This window comes from Rhinopithecus bieti, unplaced genomic scaffold (assembly GCF_001698545.2).
Source record: "Rhinopithecus bieti isolate Rb0 unplaced genomic scaffold, ASM169854v2 scaffold_57824, whole genome shotgun sequence".
Lineage (NCBI taxonomy): Eukaryota > Metazoa > Chordata > Mammalia > Primates > Cercopithecidae > Rhinopithecus > Rhinopithecus bieti.
Genome location: NW_016822102.1, coordinates 12,646 through 34,359, shown reverse-complemented (window position 1 = coordinate 34,359; position 21,714 = coordinate 12,646). Strand labels below are relative to the sequence as shown.

Below are 21,714 nucleotides of genomic sequence, written 5' to 3'. Positions count from 1 at the left end.
ATTTACCATGAGTCGTTGTCTCTGCTAGTCTTGGGATCCAACGCTGAAACATTTAGTATTTTTCCTTTAGCAAGGAATTCGCCATGTAGTACATTCCTTACAAGGTACAACAAAATATTTGTTGAATAAAAAAATTATAAATTTCGTATTTTGTGTTTTTTAGAAGAGTACTATAACTCTCCTCCTCCTCTAGAAGGGTTAACAGCCATAGTGCCAGTTGTCTATTGAAGATAAGAATTTCTACTTTATCCCCTAGGACCTTATCAGCAGGGAAAATTATTTTGTGTAATTTGGTTATAGCTGCAGAAGGGAGTGCCAGAAAAAAACAAGCTGTACAACTCTTCTAGCTTAGGGAAATCAGCCTCCAGATCACCACCAGAATGTTACCAGGCAGTCCAGAAAGAGCTCCTGTGTTACTTTCAGGTAAGTTGGTCTCTGCATAATCTCTAGATTGGTGATTCGGAGATTCCAAAATGTTAGAGTGTTGTTTCTGTACTTCTGTTGTACCTATTCCATCTGGTGCTTATGTGCAAAGCATAATAGAGACACTCAAGTCAAATTCTCAATAGACATATTTATCATGTTCCAAATTCCAGACCAAAGTTTTTCTTTACTTGTGTATGTAATTGAAAAATGTAATGCTATTAGGATGGTTAACCAAATTGTGTTTCTCTCTCAATGGATGATGATGACGTAGATAGATAGATGATAGATAGATAGATAGATAGATAGATAGATAGATAGATAGATAGACAGATAGATAATCTCTCTGTCTCTCTCTCCAAACATTAAAACTTTACCTTGGATCAAATTTTATAACAGGTTTTCTGTGTCTGTTTTTTCTCTACAAGTTCAGAAATGAGTTGAACCACTGTTATGAGCACTACTAAGAATTTAGTTTGATTCCAAGCAAATTACTTTTACTGAATCTTGAAATACTATACCAGATAAAAGATGTTGCTCTTTTTTTAAGGGGTATACTCAGAAATACTGCTGGCAAACAAATATTTGCTTTAATATTTTTAAATCAACAGGCTCATTCTCTTTATTTTGCCTTAAGAAGTTTTGATACATATTTCCTGGGGTAGTAGATTAATATAGTTATCATAATGTTTAATATTTCACCTAGGATTGCTGGAATTATAGAATATGAGAGAACCAAACAGCCTCTGGATTTTGGAGCTTACTATTTTTCAAGTCACGCATAAGAAAGATGAGTAAAATTTACGAAAGATGAGTAAAATTTACCCAAATACACAGGGAGGGCAACATTACACACCAGACCTGTTGGGAGGTTGGGGGCAAGGGGAAGGACAGCATTCAGATGAATACCTAATGCATGCGGGGCTTAAAACCTAGATGACGGGTTGATAGGAGCAGTAAACCGCCATGGCACATGTATACCTATATAACAAACCTGCATGTTCTCCACATGTAGCCCAGAACTTAAAATAAAATAAAATAATAATTAAAAAAAGATTTACCCAAATAAGTTCCTAACGGATTATTATAGCCTCCAGGGATTTTTTGTTTGTTAGTTTGTTGTCATTATTGTTTTCCAAACTTTACAATTTCATCCCCTCGCTGTTCCAGAAAGCACGTGTTTATTTACTTTATTTTATTATATTCTTTTTCATTTTTCTTTAGTACTACTGATTTCCTTCATTAACTGCTTGGTATGAGGTGTTTTAGAAGAGGCAACATGTAAACTCCTAGAAGGACTAAAGGTGAGATGAGTTGCCTATCAAAGAGCACTTAAGACTTTGAGTGATCCTTGGCCAAAACAGATCAAAGGAGAAGTGAAATGTACTGCTGTAAGACTGCTTCAATATTAGAATAAAGAGCTACCATTTCCACTTATTGATGAAGAGACTGTATTTTTCTTTATAAAACAAAGAATAGGCACTATTAAATAATTCATTCAGACTTTCTCTTCTAAAATGTTTTTTACTTTTATGAACAGGAGATGAAAACAACTGATTAAAAGAAAATTTAAGTTGATTTGGGGAGTCAGATTAAGTAACTTAATTTGGTCTTTGATTTTTTTCTGCAGGTCTTAAAGTTTTCTCGTTACACAGCTATATAATCATCTTGCAGATTCTTGAAATTTTATAATATTGAAAATAAGCATTTAATTTTAGAATTCTTAGTATATATTTGCCATTTTCTGCGGGTAAACTATTGTATCTACATTAAAAATTCAAAGAATATCTTTTTTTAAATCATTTTGGTATATTCCTACTCTATTTCATGGTAATGGCAGTTTCAACTACAATTTATTAAGGCTAGAATATTTATCCTGTCCCCAGCATCTTTTTGGGCTTTCCTCTCTTCATCTTCCAAGTAAAGCAGTATTTATTACAAGGTCAAACAGACAAAGCTTACGTCAAGACACTGTTAAGAGTTTTATTAAACTTGTAGGCAAGCTGTGGCTTTTAAGGAGACCTTCTGTTGAAGACAAAGGCCCCTTTCTTCAAGGGTTAGCCTTGAGAGGGATTTTAGAGGCAGTAAAGAACTTATGCCGCAGATAATTCTCAGCTAGGCAACGGAATTATTGTCTCATTTTGTCCAGTTAATTCATGGGTGAACTGAGACTCAGTAAAAAGATTAACTTTGTCAAACAAAGGCTTTCAATGATAGCACACGTTTCCCCAAATAATCCTATGGCTCAATTGTATAACTCTAGGAGTTTCCTATTTATTTCAAGAAGGAAAAAATGTTAAAGATTTAAATGTAGATCACATTAGGCAGATGGAGAATAAGATCTCAAGAATCCAGAAAAAGGAGACACATAAACACACAAGACCTGTTTCTCGGTGTTTGGAGAGGTCATATAATCTCAGAAGATAAACATATTCACAGAGCCTTCCCTGGGCTCCCTGTAAGCCAGGATATCTATCCATGAAATTATCTTCTATGGAGTGACAATTTGCAGTTTTTAAGAAAGAGTTTCTAGTTTCAATCACAGGTACCTCTGGGGTCAGGAATCCACCCCAACCGACCTACAGCTGGTAGCGGCTACCTCTGCTGGGTGGATTGATCTCAATTCTCACCCAAGAACAAATTCTCACTTTTAATCAGAAAGAATTTCCATTTGTGTACAGGTGGAGAACTAGCCTCTGTGTCTCTAATCTTTTCTAAAAGGTAAGGCTTAGGCTCCTTGGAATGACAATATCTAGATAAAGTCTACAGAATGAATAACAGTTTCATACTCTCAACCCCACACATGCACAAAAGAAGGCTGTGAGGTAATGGTATCAATCAGTTCCACCAAGACAGAACAATTCTTCCCAAGTCACACAAATCACAGACTGGCTTCCAGTTTTCTGAACCCCAAACTAATACCACCTGACAACAGAGACAGAACTACAATAAAACCTAGCTATATAAGTCCTTCCTCACCAGAGGTTGATTTTTAGACACTTATAAGCCCATTATTTCTGTGAAGTGAGCCATGACTGGAATTGGCTGCTGGTTAGTTTTGTTTAGTGACCTCAGTATGGTTTGTTAACACTCAGAACACAGAGATACATTTTTAGAATTAAGATTATCGTACATTTTGCCTACAAAAAAAAATGTTCCTATACAGGCAGTATAGGAAAATCTCAAATGCTTTTTCTAAGCCAGAAATAGTATTAAAGATATTTTACATTTTCTATATATTTCAGGGCAGTGGATTATAAAATGGAAAAACCAGTCAGAATTGGAGATTTTAAAGGATTTATATTAATTTCACAGAAAATAGCTATACCCTCTGAAATCCAAGCATCTTAAAAAATAAGTGGTGAAAGTAGCATTTTCAAAAAAAATCCTACTTTGATTGGTAATAGAAGAAAACACAACAACATTCTCACCACTGAATTTCACATGCTCTATGTTTCCATATGGGATAGGTGGTATATTAGTTCCTAGATCTGTTTTAACAAAGTACCACAAACATGTTGGCAAAAAACAGTAAAAATTTATTTTCTCACAGCTCTAAAGCCTGAAAGTCTGAAATCAAGGTGTCAGCTAGGCCATGTCTTTTTTGAACCTATAGGGAAAGATCCCTTTTTGCCTCTTCTAGCTTTTGGGAGCCGCAGGTATTCTTTGGCTCTTGGCACCAAAGCTCAAATCTGTGCCTCTGTCTTCACATCTTAACTTCTTCCTTCATGTCTCTGCCTCTGTGTCTTCTCTTGTCTTCTTAAAAGGCCATCAGTCATGTTCGATTAAGGATTCACCACACTCTAGTATGACCTTATCTTGGTAAACTAATTATATCTGCAATGATTTTTTTTCCCCAAATAATCTTACATTCTGAGGTACTAGGGAATAAGACTTAAGCACAATTTTAGGAGGACACAGTTCCACCTATAAAATAAGTAAAATTTAATTATTAATTTAATACCATTTTAGAATGGTTTTCCAAACTAGCTTTAAGATTTACAACAGTGTCCTTTTATTTATTTTTGTTTTTTATTTCAACTATTTTTCTTTCTGACTCCTTTCAGTAGGGTGGTTAATTAGGAGGACTGGAATTTTCAGGACAGCAGTCTCCTACCTGGTGACAGCAACATCTATTTGCATCAGTATTTTCAGAAAGTAGGATTAAGACTCAAAATTCTCTTTCTTAGCATCATAAGAAATGATCAGTTTGAAGAACAAACACCTTTAAAAAATGAAATAAGTAAAAGAGTAAATAATACATTAAGTAGTAAAACATGAGGCGTGTACAATTCTACACTGACCTCGTCACCACAATTGATCTTGAATAAATCAGATGACTAAACAAGGAGATCAAAGTTTGAAGGTAAATATCATTTTTGCTCAATTTTCTCTTCCAACCTTCTTCAAAAAATCTTATTCTTGAGAATTTCCCCGAAGATATTCAAATCAGGATTGGTATGGAATTGTACCTAAATTTGTGTTTGTTTTCTTGGTCAATTAAGTATGACTTTAGTCTTAAATTAGGCATTAGATTTAATGGGACTGCATACTCTATTTTTTAGTTGCTCCACGATTTTGTTTGTAAGACAAAAGCAATGTGGCATTGGTGATTTGTTTTTCTAAGAGCACCAGAGCGGGCACAAAAGAACCAGCGAGTAGGCAAGGGTAGGAGCAAAACTGCAAATTTATTTTTGGTCACCTAGCTTCAGGGAAGAAGGTGGGTAGGGAGAGGTCTGTCAGCCTCCAGCAAAGGAGGCCAAGAGAGTCACCCAGTGGAGCTCTCGGACAGAGTTCCTGCAGTCCCGGCAGGAGTGGGGGCTGGGAAGTCCCCGCAGGGCATCTGCTGGGAGCGGCTTTTCTAGGAGTGGGAGGGCAATAGGCAGGGCACGGGCGTGTCGGGGGGCGTTCCGTAGGTGCGACCAGGTAAATCTTGGTCTCTTCGGATTGACGTCACCTGGCGCATGCCCAGTTGGTCTGCACCGTCCCAGGTGCTGGCTGCGTTTTCGCGCACATGGGAAAAATTGGTGATGAAGAACCCAGAAGTGCGCCATCTTGCCTCCGTTCGTCCAAACAATTGGCACAATTTATTCAGAATGTGTTCAATTCAGCATGACCTGCTTCAGGCTGATACAAGAAGAATATTCATGTTCTTTCCCTCTTTAATGAAGAGTAGTGTTGTAGATGGGCACCCATGAGCAGCTCTGACACAGCCCCTATTACATAGTGACCATCTTTAAGGAGAGGACCAGGAAAATGTTAGACATAGGTACAGATTACCCTGAGACATTATAAATGGGGATCCAGTTTTTGCTCTTCTCACAGAATTTCCTTTTGAACTGTATACTGTGGAGGCCCAACGTATAGTCCAGATGAGAGTCTTAGGCTCTCACACAGAGCAAACAAGACACCAGAAACTGTGACAGGACCTGGTTCTACATGATGAAAAGAATTGATGTTGTAACCTTACTTGTAATAGGTTTGTTCGCCTGAAGCACAGCAAATCAATATGCCAAGACACTAGGGATTGTAACAGGGAAAGGGTTTAATAATTGTAGGGCAGCTAAATGAGGAAGCCTCAAATCTGCCTTCATAAGGAGTTTGGAACTTGGAATTTAAAGAGTTTGGAGTGGGACAAGGTTTGGGGATAGTCGATGGGTCAAATAGAGTAGGGTACAGTCATGGAAATGAAGAAACTCCATTTTCATGGTGAGTTGGTTCCTCTGTGGAGGTCTTCGAACTGGTTCACCTCAGCCCTTCTACTGGAAATCAGGCTGTAAAGTGCCTCAGCTATTCTTAAACAAAAAGCCTTATGATTGTAACATTAGTAATTCTATCCATAGGGACAATGGGGATGCAAATCAATTCTTAAACAAAAGCTTTAAGATTCTTAGATCAGAAACCCTATCTACAGAAACAATGGGGATACAAATGATCTGTATTGAGTGCTATGTGGCATTTGGCTACAAGGAAGTGGAGCAAAGTGCAACCTGCTTAATGCTTAATTATGACTCTATTTCTGCCTAGAATCCACCATATAATTCTTGTTAACCCTGTGAGGATGGTTTCAATGTGTAAAGTTGCTAAGCACCATTCAGAAAAAAATATATAAAATTAGCTTTTGTTTATTTTGACCCATTTTCTCAAGGGAATTTTTTCTTAGAACTCATTTGATTGTAACAACTAGCTACTGGGAATTTCATATCCACTTACTGAGACATAAAATTATTTCCCATTTTCCTGTTGCCTTACACTGAGCTATTACCTCTCCATCTGTAAGAGACACATTATTTTCTCTCAGTCAAGGTTGTTGGACTTGACTCTTCTCATGGATTAATATATTAGGTGTCCTCCAAAGAGAAAATAAATTTATGTCACTTTGCTCACACAACATGCCTCCCCCATACCTGCTGGCTCTTTCTACACTCCTGTACTTGCCAGAGGATCTACATATTGTCCCCAAGGGAGGACCTTCCCTTGTGAGTCTGAGATAAAAGCTCAGCTCTAACCTTGCCTTGACTGATCAGGACTCCTCAGGTCACCTTCTCACAATGAGGCTCCCTGCTCAGCTCCTGGGGCTGCTGATGCTCTGGGTCCCTGGGAAGGACTAAAGGAGATGAGGGAGGAGAATGGGGTGGGAAGGTGAGCTCTTGGGGCCCCTCTATCTCCCATGTGTTAGGTGTGCTCGCCTTATCCTCCAGGATGAGCCATGTGAGGTTTAAATCTGTGAGAGTGAGTAAGATTCTAGAAGGAACAAGGGCCTCTGCTCTGGTGAAGATTCTGACACAGAAAGAGGGTCATGGTGTAGGTGATATCTAGAGACTTCTTTGTGCTTTGCAAATCCCTGCTTTTTTTTTTTTTTGAAATTGATAGATTTTAATGTAGAAATCAAGACAGAAACTAAAATGACATATTATGAAATAAATAACAAAAGAAAAATAATGAAAATGTCTCCTAACGTTTGTTTATATCCTTGCATTTTGCTTTCCTAATTTCAGGATCCAGTGGGGATATTGTGATGACCCAGACTCCACTTTCCCTGCCCGTCACCCCTGGAGAGCCGGCCTCCATCTCCTGCAGGTCTAGTCAGAGCCTTGTGGACAGTGATGGAAACACCTATTTGTGCTGGTACCTGCAGAAGCCAGGCCAGTCTCCACAGCTCCTGATCTATAAAGTTTTTTTTTAACCAGTTTTCTGGGGTCCCAGACAGGTTCAGCAGCAGTGGGTCAGAGACAGATTTTACCCTGAAGATCAGCAGGGTGGAGGCTGAGGATGCAGGATTTTATTACTGCACGCAAAGTACACAACTTCCACCCACAGTGATACAACCCCGAACAGAAACCTTCCTGCTTGCTCTGGCCCAGCTGCTCTTATTTCTTGTTGCCCAAGAAGCAGCTTAGCAGCTTATCTGAGTCTGTGTCAGTGGAAGATGCTGCAGAACAGGGAATAATTTCCCATAACCATAAGTAAGTGGTGTGCTAGGTGTAGCTGTGCAGTCTGGACTATGGGAGCCTCAGCTACAGCTAAGACACCCCCTATTTATGCCCATCAGTTGCAGTGGCCCTTACATAAACAGTGCAAGAATGATGGGATCCAAGTGCCCTCGGAGTAAACAAGCATAAAAGAAAGGAAAGGTGAATAAAAGCCCATCCTAATCCCACTGATTTTACCTATGTTTGTCTATATAATTTAGTCAATTTAACAGCCAGCCTATCGACACAGATTTTTGGCAATACATGTTGAATACATTTTGGGGTTTGGCAATTTTGCTGTATTTTAAGCATAAAATATTTAGTAATATTCAGAGATTGGTATTTTTCCACTTTCCCAACTTCCTTTATCTCTTATTTTCTACTTATCTCCCTACTCCACAAAGATAATAGAGACAGCATTCTACATGAGCTGCCTTTCAAGGCTGCAGGGACACTCATGTCATTGGGAGGAGACCTGCTACAGTTTGGATGTTTGTGTCTCCCAGACTTCATGTTGAAATTTTATTCCCAATGTTGGAGGTAGGCCCCAGTGGGAGGTGTTTTGATCATGGGAAAAGATCCCTCTTGAATATATCAATACCCTCCCTGGAGGGAGAGGAACTTCTCATTCTACTAGTTCCTGAGAGAGCTGGTTGTTAAAAAGAGCTGGGCACCTCCACTCTCCTTCTCTTGTTTCCTGTCTGGCCTGATCTTTGCCCACACTAGCTCCCCTTTGCTTATCATCATGCGTGGAAGCAGTCGGAGGTTTTTCATCAGACACTCAGTCTTCCGGCCAGCAGAATCATGAGCCAAATAAACCTCTTTTCTTTATAAACTATTCAGCCTCGGTTATTCCTTTACAGCAAAACTAAACATACTGTGACAAGACCCTCGCATGTCCTGGCATCACCTGCTGCCACTGATGACCGTCAGGGCACTTCATGCCTTTGCCAAGTGACCCTCACTGGCACCAATCACCAGAAGAATGGAAAGCTGCCTGTACTGCATGACTATTACCTTTTGACCAAGTGTGTCAGTCTGTTCTTGTGTTGCTAAGAAGGAATACCTAGGCTAGGTAATTTATAAGGAAAAGAAATGTAATTGGCTCACAGTTCTGTAGGCTGTACAGGAAGCACAGTGCTAGCATCTGCTTCTGGTGAGGCCTCAGGAAGCTTACAATCATGGAGGAAGGTGAGGCGGGAGCAGGTGCATCACATGGCAAGAGCAGGAGCAAGAGAGAGAGAAGGGGGAGGACCTGGACTCTTTTAAACAACCAGATCATCTGTGAACTAACTCATTGAGGAATCACTCATCGCCAAGGGAATGGTGCTAAGCCATTCATGAGGGATCCACCCCTGTGATCCAACACCTCCCACTAGGCCCAGCCTCCAACACTGGGGATTACATTTCAACATAAGATTTGCAGGGATCAAACATCCAAACCACAACATCAAGTCAAAGCTCATGGGGTCTCACATATCTACAGTCCATAATAATAACACATACTGATCCTGTTTTGACTTTCTCCACTTTCTCATTCCCTCTGAGCAGTTACTCATTCTGCCCATCCACTATCAGACTTTTGTGAAGTTGCTAATATGTGTTTTTATTTTCAGACTGATGTCTAGAAAATAGAATAAGCACTAGACAGTGCTTATCACTTTCCTAAGTTTGTAAGCATAAAAGGTCCTGATTTCTACTTTAATTTTTCTTTCACTAGTATTGCAGGTATGGCAGGTGCCTGAGCTGATTGATTTAATACTTTACTAATATACCCACTTAGTGCTGTAAGTTCAATGCTGTGCATTGACTGCTTTCTTACATTCCAGAAATTTTGATATTCCATGTTGTATTTTAGTACAAAATACTTTCTTATTTCATTTTTTTTTCTTCTTGATCCAGATTTCTTTTTAGTATTTTATTATTCTGTTTTCAAATATTTGGGGATTTTCTTATAACTTTCTGTTGTGAATTTCAAATATAATTTTCTTGATTTCAAAAATGTATTTTGCATAATTTGAATCTATTTAATTTTATCAAAATATCTTGTGGCTCAAAATATTAAAGTGAAGCCTAGGAGAGCCAGAGTAATGCCATTTTAAATACAGCTCCATCTTGAGACTAACAAGGCACATTCCTAGCCAGCCATGATCCATGGTCATAAGATGTTCATAGTTGAGGAAACAGCCTAAGGATACCTGCAAGGACACACTCCTACAGCAGCGGAAAGTCCAGAAGTCCCAATCCCATAACTGTATGTGCTTTCAAAATAACTATAGGTATGCTTTGACGTATTCACACACTAGAATGTCAAGAATAGTTTCTCTTAAATCAACAAAATAATAAATTTTGTCATAATGTCTGCTCATCCGCATGTAGGCACAGCTTAGTTTAGTCTTTACATAGACAATACTCCTATATAAGAAAAACTTAAAATAAAGATGGTGTGCTCCTCTGCTTGCTTTCTGAGGATGCCTTACTCTGTAGTGGAGTAGTTTTCAACAAACTATCTCTTCTCACTGCACTTTGTGACTTTCCTTGAATTTCTTCCTGCATGAAATCCAAGAATCTTCTCTGGGAGTTTGGTTCAAAATCCCCTTTTCTGGTAACAATATGGTCTATTTTAGTAAATGTTTTGAAAAGATTATGCAATCTGGTGTGCTGGTGGAGTGTTCTCAAAGTGTCAATTATGTCCAGATGGTTTATTGTGTTGTCCAATTCATCTGCATCTGCACTGGCCTGAGAGGCAGGGCTGCTACAGGCTGAACCTGCTGCAAAGCCCTTTTTTTGGCCCCGGTCCCACTCAAGGCTGGCTGACTCCTGTTATCAGTCGGTCAGTGAGCCAGAACAGTATTCCAAGGTACAGAATTTCTTGCCTCCAGAATCCATAAAGGCCAAAAGGTCCTTCCTGCTTTCAAAGACAAAGATACTTATTAGATACAATGGAATGGAATATGCATTCTCTTCCCGTGAACTCTATTTATGAAGCACACTTTAGAGCTAGCTTATTCACTGGAGCATCATTTAGTGCCATTTAATGGTGGCTATAGAGCCAAGTGCCCAGAAATACCAACTACAGTGAAATAGAAGCTGCAAGAAATCAGTCTTGCAACTACAGCCAAATAACTCTGGAACTGTTTCAAGTTAATCCTGGTACTTGGAGACATTCTATCAATGAGCACCAGAGTTAGTGAGAGCTATTTCCTCCTAAGAATTAGCTGGGTGGAGCCAAGAAGAAAGCTTATTCACCACCTAGAGATTGACACACATCTTCATCATAAGAATCTCCATTGCATCAGCAGCATATGAATTGTGAAGAGTGACAGGCTGCGGTCACACTGTCTTCCACGTTGATTCATAGTATTTCAGAATGTCACCCTTGTAAGCCAGGCAACACCAATATTTTATTTTGGCTTCACCGGCACAAAAGATATTTTGTGTCACTTTGCTTACATAAGAAGCCCACTCTTTGATCCCAACTGGATCTTTCTTCACTACTGCACTCACCAGAGGATTTGCATGTTGTACCCTAGGGAAGACCTTCCCCTGTGAGCCTGAGATAAAAGCTCATCTCTAATCTTACTTTGAGTGATCAGGACTCCTCAGCTCACCTTCTCACAATGAGGCTCCCTGCTCAGCTCCTGGGGCTGCTGATGCTCTGGGTCCCTGGTAAAGACAGAAGAGAGGAGAATGGGACTGGAGGGTGAGCTTTGGGGATTCTACCGCCTCCCACTTGTGTTCTGTCCACATGTCAGATGCAGATGTCTTGCCCTCCAGCAAAGGGAATTTAATATTTAGACCTGTAAGAACTAAGAACAAGCTACAAGGAAAAAGAGTAGTGCTCTGTTGAGAACTTCAAAAAGAAAGAGGCCACTTTGTGCCTTTAATTATTGGATTATTTTAGATATTGGATAAATGTAGTGTATGAATCTAATCAAACACAAAAAGTAGCCTAACATATACAATAAAACTAAATTATAAAAATGTCTCACAATGTTTGTATGTAACCTTGTACTTCTCACTGTTATTATTTTAGGATCCAGTGGGGATACTGTGGCAACCCAGAATCCACTCTCCCTGCCTGTCCCTCCTGGACAGCCAGCCTCCATCTCCTGCAGGTCTAGTCAGAGCTTCCTGCATAGTGATGGAAACACCTATTTGGATTGGTACCTCCAGAAGCCAGGCCAGGCTCCATGGCTTCTTATCTACACAATTTCTCACAAATTCTATGGAGTCCCAAGCAGGTTCAGTGGTAGCAGGTCAGGAACAGGTTTCACACCTAAATTCAGCAAGGTGGAGGCTGAGGATATTGGAGTGTATTGCTGTGAACAGGGTCTGCAAGGTCCTCACACAGTGGTACAGCCCTGAACACAAACCTTCCTATTTGGGATGGCCCAGCTGTCCACAGGTGTTTGCATGGGAAGCCTGCATGGCAGATTCTGAGTTGGCTTCACAGGTAGATGTTAGATGATTGGAGGGAATAATTTGCAGAAAGATCCAGACTGTTCCGGCCCCATCACTGTAACAGCCTTATTTCACATGGCTCAAGCAGAAGAACGAAGGTGATCAAAGTGATCTCTGAGCAACTAGACATGACAGAAGAGAGAGCTACCTTGAAAGTGCATTCTGATCCTCCCTGAGTTTCCTGCATTAGTCAATGAGATTTAGTCAGCCTAACAGCAAGAAAATTGAGACATACTCATGGCTACAAAGGTTGGGTATATGTTAGGATTAGCAGGTTTTGTTATATTTTTAACACGATAATATTTGGTAATATTCAGAAATTGGTATTTTCCCACTCTTTAACTTCCTACCTCTCCATTACCAGTTATACCAAACCTCCACTTATATGCCTGTGATTGCATTCTACACAAGCTTTACTCAGGGGGAGTGTGGCTCACAGCAATTAGTGAAAATGTTTAGTTTGCAAATATCTAAATAGACTTTGTCATTTCATAGCGGATATAACATTTTATCCCAAAAGTCTTTGATTTGCCTCAACTGCCTTTTGTGAGAGACAAGGAGAATTATTAGAATCACAAGTGGATTTTGAAAATAAAAGTATAAGCCATTTGGTGACAACTGCAGAGGGGAGTGCCCACAAATTTCAGCTGTACAGTACTGATACTTCCAGCTGGGATAAATCAGCCATCCAACCACAGTCAGAATGTTACTAGGCAGCCCAGAAACAGTTCCAGGGCATTTTCACATAACTTTTTAAAAAAATCTTTATATAGTATCTGAACTGCTTTAGTTAGGAGGATCTAAAATTTGACATTATAATTTTTCATTACTTCTGCTGTATGTACCTCCATCTAGTCCTTATGTGAATACAACCCCAGGGTGCAGTCAGGTCAAATTCATGAGAGCCTTAGTTACCCTGTTCCAAGTTCTGGTTTAAAGATTTGCATTTGCTTATCAAATTGAAGATATCAGTGCTATGAAAATGGATATTCATAAAACATCCCCCTCTCCTTCACAAATGTTAACATTGGGATACATTTCATAACATATTTCTCATTATCTCTTCTTTTTTGTTGTTGTCTTCTACAAGTCCTGGTGGTAGTTGAATTACAGTTATGACCAAACTGTGAGTCTGAATCCAAGGCAAATTGCTTTTAACTAATCTTGAAAACTGAGCATTAATCCAGAAACAATGATGTCACTGTTATGTAGGGGCATACTTAGGATTAGCTTTATTGACCAGCAAATATTCAGTTAATTATTTCCATGGAATCAACAAGTTTTTCCTTCTATTTTACTCTAAATAGTTAATTTTTGTGTAACAGATTTCCTAGGATATTCTGGTTAGTATAAATTCTCATAGTTTCAAATTTCACCTATGGCTGTCAGGATTCCAGAATATAAGAAAGGCAATCATTCTTTGGGTTGAGAAAATTCCTAATTTGTGAGGGCAAGAGTATAAAATAAGAGTAATATTTGACTAAATTAGTTTTTAGTAAGTTGTTGTAGGCTCTAGTTTTTTGTTAAATTTTATAATTTTATCCCACAACTACTTCCAGGAGTTCCTAAGTTATTTTATTTTATTCTATTTTATTTCTTTTATTTTGTTACTGATCCTTATTTTCTATTTGGCATAAAAAGTGTTATAGAAGAGCCAGTATGAACATTTCGAGAATTACAGAAAGATGAGGACCGTTGCTGCTCAAAGACCACTGAAACAGTGGGCTACCCTCGGCTCCTGCACAAGAAAGATCAAGACGGAGGGGAAGTTTACAACTGTGAGTCCCCTGCTCCCTTAAGGCAGAAAATCACCATTTCCACTTTTTGATGAAGATATTTTCTCATTATTATCTCATTATAACTAAGAGTGACCACCAAACACTTCATTCACCTATTGCATCTTGCTTTATCTAATGTTTTTGATTGTTGTTCATTGGAAATAAAACAAAGTGGTTAAAACACAATTTTGGTTGATTTCAGAAATTAGTGTAAGGGATTTAATTTGGTCTTTGATTTTTTCTGAAGCTCTTAATTTATTTATTTAAAGTTTATGTAAGTATTTTATAATCTTGAATTATTTAAACTGGAAGAAAAAACATTGAAATTTCGAGAATTCTAAGTTCCATATTCTCCCATTTTCCTGCAAGTAAACTATCTTATTCTAAATTACAAAATACAAAAAAATTACTTACTTTGTCATTTCAGTATATTTATACAAATTCTTATTTGAAACAGATGGTAACCACAGTTTAAAATGCTAATTTGTTCTTCAATTCTGTCCCTCTAAACTCTTCTTGGACTTTTTCACTTTTTTATTTGTCTGGCAAATCAAATTTTCTTACAAGGTGAGAATAGACAAATCTCACATTAAAAAACCTGAAAATTTTAAACTTCCAAACAAGCTCTGGCTTTTGAGAAAAACTTCTTTTCAAGATAGAAGACTCTGTCTTCAAGAGTGAGCCTAGAGCAGAGATCTTAGAGCAAGTTAAAAACTTTTTTTTTTAATTATTATTATACTTTAAGTTCTAGGGTACATGTGCATAACATGCAGGTTTGTTACATATGTATACTTGTGCCATGTTGGTGTGCTGCACCCATCAACTCGTCAGCATCCATCAACTCGTCATTTACATCAGGTATAACTCCCAATGCAAGGTGGGGAATGCTCAGGTAGACAATGGAATTATTGTCTCACTTTATCCAGTTAGTCCGTGGGTGAGCTGGGCTCAGCAGAAAGTTTAGCATTTACAGATAAAAAGCCTTCATCTCCAACACATGATTCTCAAACTCATTTTATGGTTTGGTTGAGTACCTCTGCAGGATTTTTTTAGTATCTACTTCAAGTAAAAGAAAGAAAAAGAATTTAAACATTTGGATTCAAATTCATATTAGGTAGATCAAAAACAGGGTCTTGACAACTCAGAGAAGTCAGACATATAAACATACTAGTATCTCCCAGTGTTTAGAGAGAATATATAAATTTGGAGGATAAATACGCCCACAGAGCCTTCTCTGAACCTGTAACACAGAATGGTTAGCCATGAATTTTACTTCTTCCGGGTGACAATTTATAGTTACTTAGAAAAGACAACCAGCTTTCATTACAAGTGCCTTGATCTGCATTTGGGGACTCTCCCTCTGCTAGTTGAGATTTTTAAAACCATTTTATTGAGATAATTGACATGCAAAAAAAACTGTACATATTTAATGTACACAGTTCCATGAGTTTGAAGATTAGTACATACCCATGAATCCATCACCACAATCAATGTTATAAGGAGCCTCCATTTGGGTATGGGAAGGAAACACATATCTAGATATGTATTCTAGTGCAAAGCATTATGGGTTTGGAGAGTTTAGGTTGATAAAGTCTACAGAACAAAGACTACAGGATGTGCGACAGTGTTGTACAAATGAATCAAAGCTCTGTTTACTGGCCTCGAAGTTTTGTATTGCTAAACTGCAGGTTTATTTTAAAACTACTACCATCAAGTTCAAATTTTACACAACTAATTATTTCAAAAATAGCCCTCAAATTTTATTTTTTTGCCGTTAAGACACTGCTTGTTTTGTATATGCCAGGAAACTTCACCTGCTGCCAATAAATAAGGTAAGATTCAGGCAAAAAAATCCCCAAACTGCAACTGTCCTCTGGAGCTTTCTGACCCAGAGGCTCCCCATCTTGCTGCTGTGTGACATCACCTAGACACATAAGCCCCATTCTCCAGGGTCCCTTTCCTCAGGTGTTTTCTTGTTTCCCTTCCTTTCTGAATAGCAACCTGGCACCTTCACCTCTGCAAAGACTCCTGCTGTGAAGGACTTGTCCCCGTGAGCCCCTCAAAGTTTCATCCAATAAATGTGTGTGCTACTGCCACTCTGTGGTCACCTCCTTTTCCTTGATAAGCCCCCAAATCCCTTACAAATAGGTTCACACTCCACCCTACCAACACTGAATCCAGCTTAATGGACACAAACAATTCCACTGCCAAGACTCTTCTTTCCCAAGTCATATATATATATATATATCATGTATACATTATATATATGATATATATATATATAACTCCTGCACAAGAAAGATCAAGACAGAGGGAAAGTTTACAACTCTGACTCCCATGCTCCCCTGCTCCCTTAAGGCAGAAAGTCACGATTTCCACTTTCTCATGAAGATATTGTCTCATTATTATCTCATTGTGACTAAGAGTGACCACCAAACAATTCATTCACCTATTATATCTTACTTTAATGTTTTTGATTGTTGTTCATTGGAAAAAAATAAAGTAGTTAAAACACAATTTTGGTTGATTTCATGTACTATATATTATTACATATATATATATATGTATATCATGCGCTTTTACACTTATGGACCCCCAAACAGAATTTGAAAAGAAAGTTGAACTACAAGAAAACAGATCTATATAAGTCCGTCCTCATATAGTTGAATGTGGCCAAGATTGGAGACCCGCAGTGACCTGCTTCCCACCTGGATCTAAACATAGGCTGTTCTTACAAATTTTATCAATTCTTATCTTTGTCCAGTGTGGAGTGATCCACTTTGCTGCTGTTTTCAACGTTTTGGCATGGTATATTAACATACAGAAGGGGGAGATTCCCGTTTAGAATTAAGAATATTATACTCCCACTCTATTGACAGTATGAGAAAATTTCAAAGGCTTTTTCTGATGAAAGAATTCTTACAAAATTGTACATGTTCTGAATACTTAAGGGCAACAGATTTTGAGATAAAATAATCAATTACAAGGGAGACTTTTAAAGGTTTATCATTAATTTTTACTGGTAATAGCAATACTCTGAAATTCAAAAAAGATTATTTTGTAAGAATAATATTTTTAATAATTGATTTATGATAAAAGAAAACATGACAAATCTCTCACTGTTACTCATTTTCCCACAATTCAAGTTGCTATATTAGTTAGTGGAAAGAACTAATTATTTTTTTAAAAGCTATGTTTTAAAGAGCTCATTTTAGAGTAGTTTTGGAAGGTGCAGATTCTCATATCTTCCTTTGACATGGGCAAAACCTCCCCAGTTATCAACATCCCCCACCATAGTGAACCAAATTGATACAACATTATCACCCAGAGTTTAGATTAGGGTTTCTTAGTTTAAATTAGGGTTCACTTATGATGTTATACATGTTATAGGTTTTTAAAAATGTCTAATAGGAAATATCCATCTTTTTAGTGTCAGACATAGCAGTTTCACTGCCCTAAAATTGTTCATCTCCCCATTCATCCCCCACCCTCCCAAATCCCTAACTACCACTGATCCTTTAACTGTCTCTATGGTTTTGTCTTTTACAGAATATCATACCGTTGAAATAATATAATATGCAGTCTTTTCAGATTGACTTTTTCACTTAGTAATATGCATTTAAATTTCCTCCGTGTTTTTTCATGGTTTGATAGCTTGTTTATTTTAGGCAATGAATAATATTCCATTCTCTGGATGCTCAATTGTGTTGGATGCACAAGAATTGACATTGGATTAAATCAATTAATTTTTAACTACTGAATCAGCCTTGCATACCTAGCATAAATCCACCTTGGCATACCATATTGCACAGTGTTTTTTGTACATTGTTGTAGTCAATTTGGTAATACTTTGTGGAAGATTTTTGCATCTATTTTCATGAGAAGTAATTGTAGTTCTATTTTCTTGTAATGTCTTTGCCTGGTTCTGTTAGTAGACTAGTATTTCCCTCACAGAATGACTTAGGAAGTATGCCCTTTGTTTCTATCTTGTGAAATAGATTGAGAATTTGAAGAATTTCTTCCTCAAACATTTGGTAGAATTCACCATTGAATCCATCTGAATCTGGTGCTTTATTTTTTAAAACGGTTGTTAGTTATTTATTCAATTTATTAAATATATAAAATATTTGTAGGCCAGTTTATACTGTCTATTTCTTTTAGTTAGTTTTGGTAATTCCTTCTTTCAAGGACTTTGTCCATTTCGTCAAAGTTATCAAGTTTGGTTCATAGCATTGTTTATAATATTCCTATAACATCCTTTTAAGCTTCAGGGGATCTGTAGTGATGTCCCCTCTTTCAGTTCTGCTATTAGTAATGTGTGTGCCTTCTGTGTTTCCTTAGCTTGGCTTGAGACTTATCAATATTATTTGTATTTTCATAGTATTAGTTTTCAATGTTTTTTTTCTGTTGACTTCCTGTTTTCAATTTTCTTGTATCTGCTCTAATATTTATTTCCTTTCTTCTGCCTAATTTAGATTTAATTTGACCTTCTTTTTCTAATTTCATACAGTGAAAGCTTAGATGACTGATTTTAGATTTTTTTCTTTCTAATTTATACATTTGATAATACGAATTTCCCTCTCAGCACTTCCTTTTGCTGTATTCCACAAATATTGATGAGTTATGTTTTTATTTCCATTTAGATCAAAATCTTCTAAAATTTCTCCTGAGATTTCTTCTTTGACTCTTTTGTTATTTGGAAGTGTGCTGTTTAATCTCCACATATTTGGGTATTGTCTGCATTTTGGTATTGATTTATATTTTAATCCCATTGTGGTTTGAGAGAAGGCACTGAGTGATTTCTATTTTTTGAAATATGTTACTGTGTGTTTTATGACCCAGAATTAAGTCTATCACAGAGAATATTCCATGTGATCTTGAAAAAATATGTGTTTGGACAAAACAGTGTGCAGATGGCAATTATACATAGTTCATTGATAGTGTTGCTGAGTTTGACTGTTTTTATGGGTTTTCTGTCTGCTGGATCTATCCATTTCTGATAGTGAAGTGTTGAAGCCTTTAACTATAATCGTGGACTCAATTCTATCTTCTTGTAGTTCTATCAGTTTTTGCCTCATTTATTTTGACAGTCTGTTGTTAAGCTCACATATGTTAAGCATTGTTTTATCTTCTTGAAGAATTTGCCCCTTTTTCATATGTAATTCTCTTTCTGTCCATGATAACTTTCCTTGCTTTGAGATCTTCTCTTCTGAAATTAATATAGCTACTTGTGGTTTCTTTTGATTAATATTAGCATGGTATATCTTTCTCCATTCATATATTTTTCAATCTATATGTGCCTTAATATTATAATTAGGTTTCTTGTCGACACCATATAGTTGAATCTTACTTTTTGATATACTCTAATAATATATCTTTTAATTTGTACATTTAGACACTTGATGCTCCAACTAATTATTGATGCCTTGGATTAATGTCTACCATATTTTCACCGTTTTCTATTTATTGTCCTTGGGGTTTTTTTCTATGTTTATCTTCTACTTGTTTATGCTTTTTTATGGTTTTACTTTAGCATCTTATACACTTCCATTTTCTCTCCTTTATTAGCATATTAGATTTTCAACCACTTTTAGTGTTACTCTGAAGTTTTCAAGATACATTTACAACTAATCCAAGCCCACTTTCAAATACTCCTATAACATTTTATAGGTCATGTGAGTACCTGATAATAACAAAGTATTCCTAATTTTTTCCATTTGTTGCATTATTGTCATTCATTTCACTTAAATGCAAGTATAAATAAGTATGCATATATGTGTATGTGTATTTATATATGTAAATGTATACATCAGCATACATAATAATCACATTACTATTATTTTGAAAAAATTTATATCAGTTAAGAATAAGAAAAATATGTACCTTAATTTTCCTTCACTTATTTCTTCTTGATGCTCTTCCTTTATGTAAATTCAAATTTCTGGCCGATATTATATTCCTTCCTCAAAATAACTTTTCTTTTTCTATTTATTACAAAGCATGTTTACTGGCAACAAATTTTCCGAATTTTTGTTTGCCTGAGAAAGCCATCGTGCCGTCGTTATCATTTCCTTTTGAAGGATGATTTAATAGAAAACAGAATCCCAGGTTGGTAATTTTCTTCTCTCAGCACAAAACACTTCACTCTCCTCCCCTCTTGCTTGCATTGAAGTGAAGAATGCTTCTTGTTTCACAGAAGAAGTTGGATGCAATATTTACATTTGCTCCTCTTTATAAAAGGTTTGTTTCTCTTATGTTCATGCTCTTTCTCTCTCTCTTTTCAATATTTTTTCTTTGTTTTTGACTTCCTATAGTTTAAAAATTATATACTCAAGTGTTTTTTTGTTTTCGTTTTTGTTTTGTTTCTTTGTTTGTTTTGCTTGTTTGTTTATTTTGGCATTTATACTGCTTGGTGTTTTCTGATCTTCTGGATCTGTGGTTCGATGTCTGACATTAATTTAGAAATATTTTTAGTCAATATTGCTTCGGTTATCACCCCTCCACCCCATCCTCTTCCTTTCTCTTCGTGTCCATTAGCCTATTTGCCTTTTGCCCAAGAATACTTGCTGGTAGCACTTCCAGCTACGGTGTTAACCTCAAGAAGAAGAAAGTGATAATGTGACCAACATTCCACAATAATACTGTGATTGAAGCAGACAACAGAAATGGAAAGAAAACTAAGAAGCCATATGTCATTGTGGACTATAATGAGAAGATGGGAGCAATGGACCCAGTTGATTTAATTCTCACTTCTTCAAAAAGCACAAGATTTGGTCCAAGGAAGTATTTCACTACCTTCTAAACATTGCAGTGTTGAATGAACCTCTACATCCTGCTCAAGGACAATCCTGAGCACACGATTATCCATGTAAACTTCAGACTGACATTGATTGGAAAAATGCTGTTAAACCATCACAAGCCAGGGCAGCAAAGTCTCCCAGGTCACCCTTGCTCTGATGATGTCATACTTCTTCACCTGTACGGAAGACTTTTCCCCAAGAGCATACCACCAACATCAAGGAAACGAAATCCAACTGGTCGCTGCAAACTTTGCTGCTTGTACAAAGACAAGCCTAGTGAGACAATTTGAAGAGAAATGTGATATTTTTGTGTGGAATGTGATATTCCACTTTACGTTGTTCTGTGCTTTGAAATTTATCACACAAAAAATTGTTAAATACGGATTATCATACACATTTCTGTTATATTAGGATTAGAGACAACTTCTGTTTAGAAATAATTCCAAGAAGAGATTTTATATTTTATTTCACATTGAAAATCAGTCAAATTTGCTTCAGCCTCAAAGAATGTGTTTATGTAAAATCACATGAATGCCTGCAGAAAACTGTACTTTTTTTTCTAAAGAAAAAAAGGGGGGCGGAGCAAGATGGCCGAATAGGAACAGCTCCAATCTCCAACTCCCAGTGCGAGCGACACAGAAGACCGGTGATTTCTGCATTTTCAACTGAGGTACTGGGGTCATCTCACTAGGGAGTGCCGGACAATCGGTGCTGGTCAGCTGCTGCAGCCTGACCAGCGAGAGCTGAAGCAGGGCGAGGCATCGCCTCACCTGGAAG

General features: G+C 37.3%; 1 gene segment (V, D, J or C); it reads left to right on the top strand.

Annotated features, from left to right (window-relative positions):
• The first annotated feature begins 11,515 nt into the window (after positions 1-11,515).
• Positions 11,516-12,263, top strand: LOC108521158 (Ig kappa chain V-II region RPMI 6410-like). The segment is given in 2 exon segments: positions 11,516-11,564; positions 11,932-12,263. Coding segments are annotated over 2 exon segments (381 nt in total).
• Positions 12,264-21,714: the final 9,451 nt, after the last annotated feature.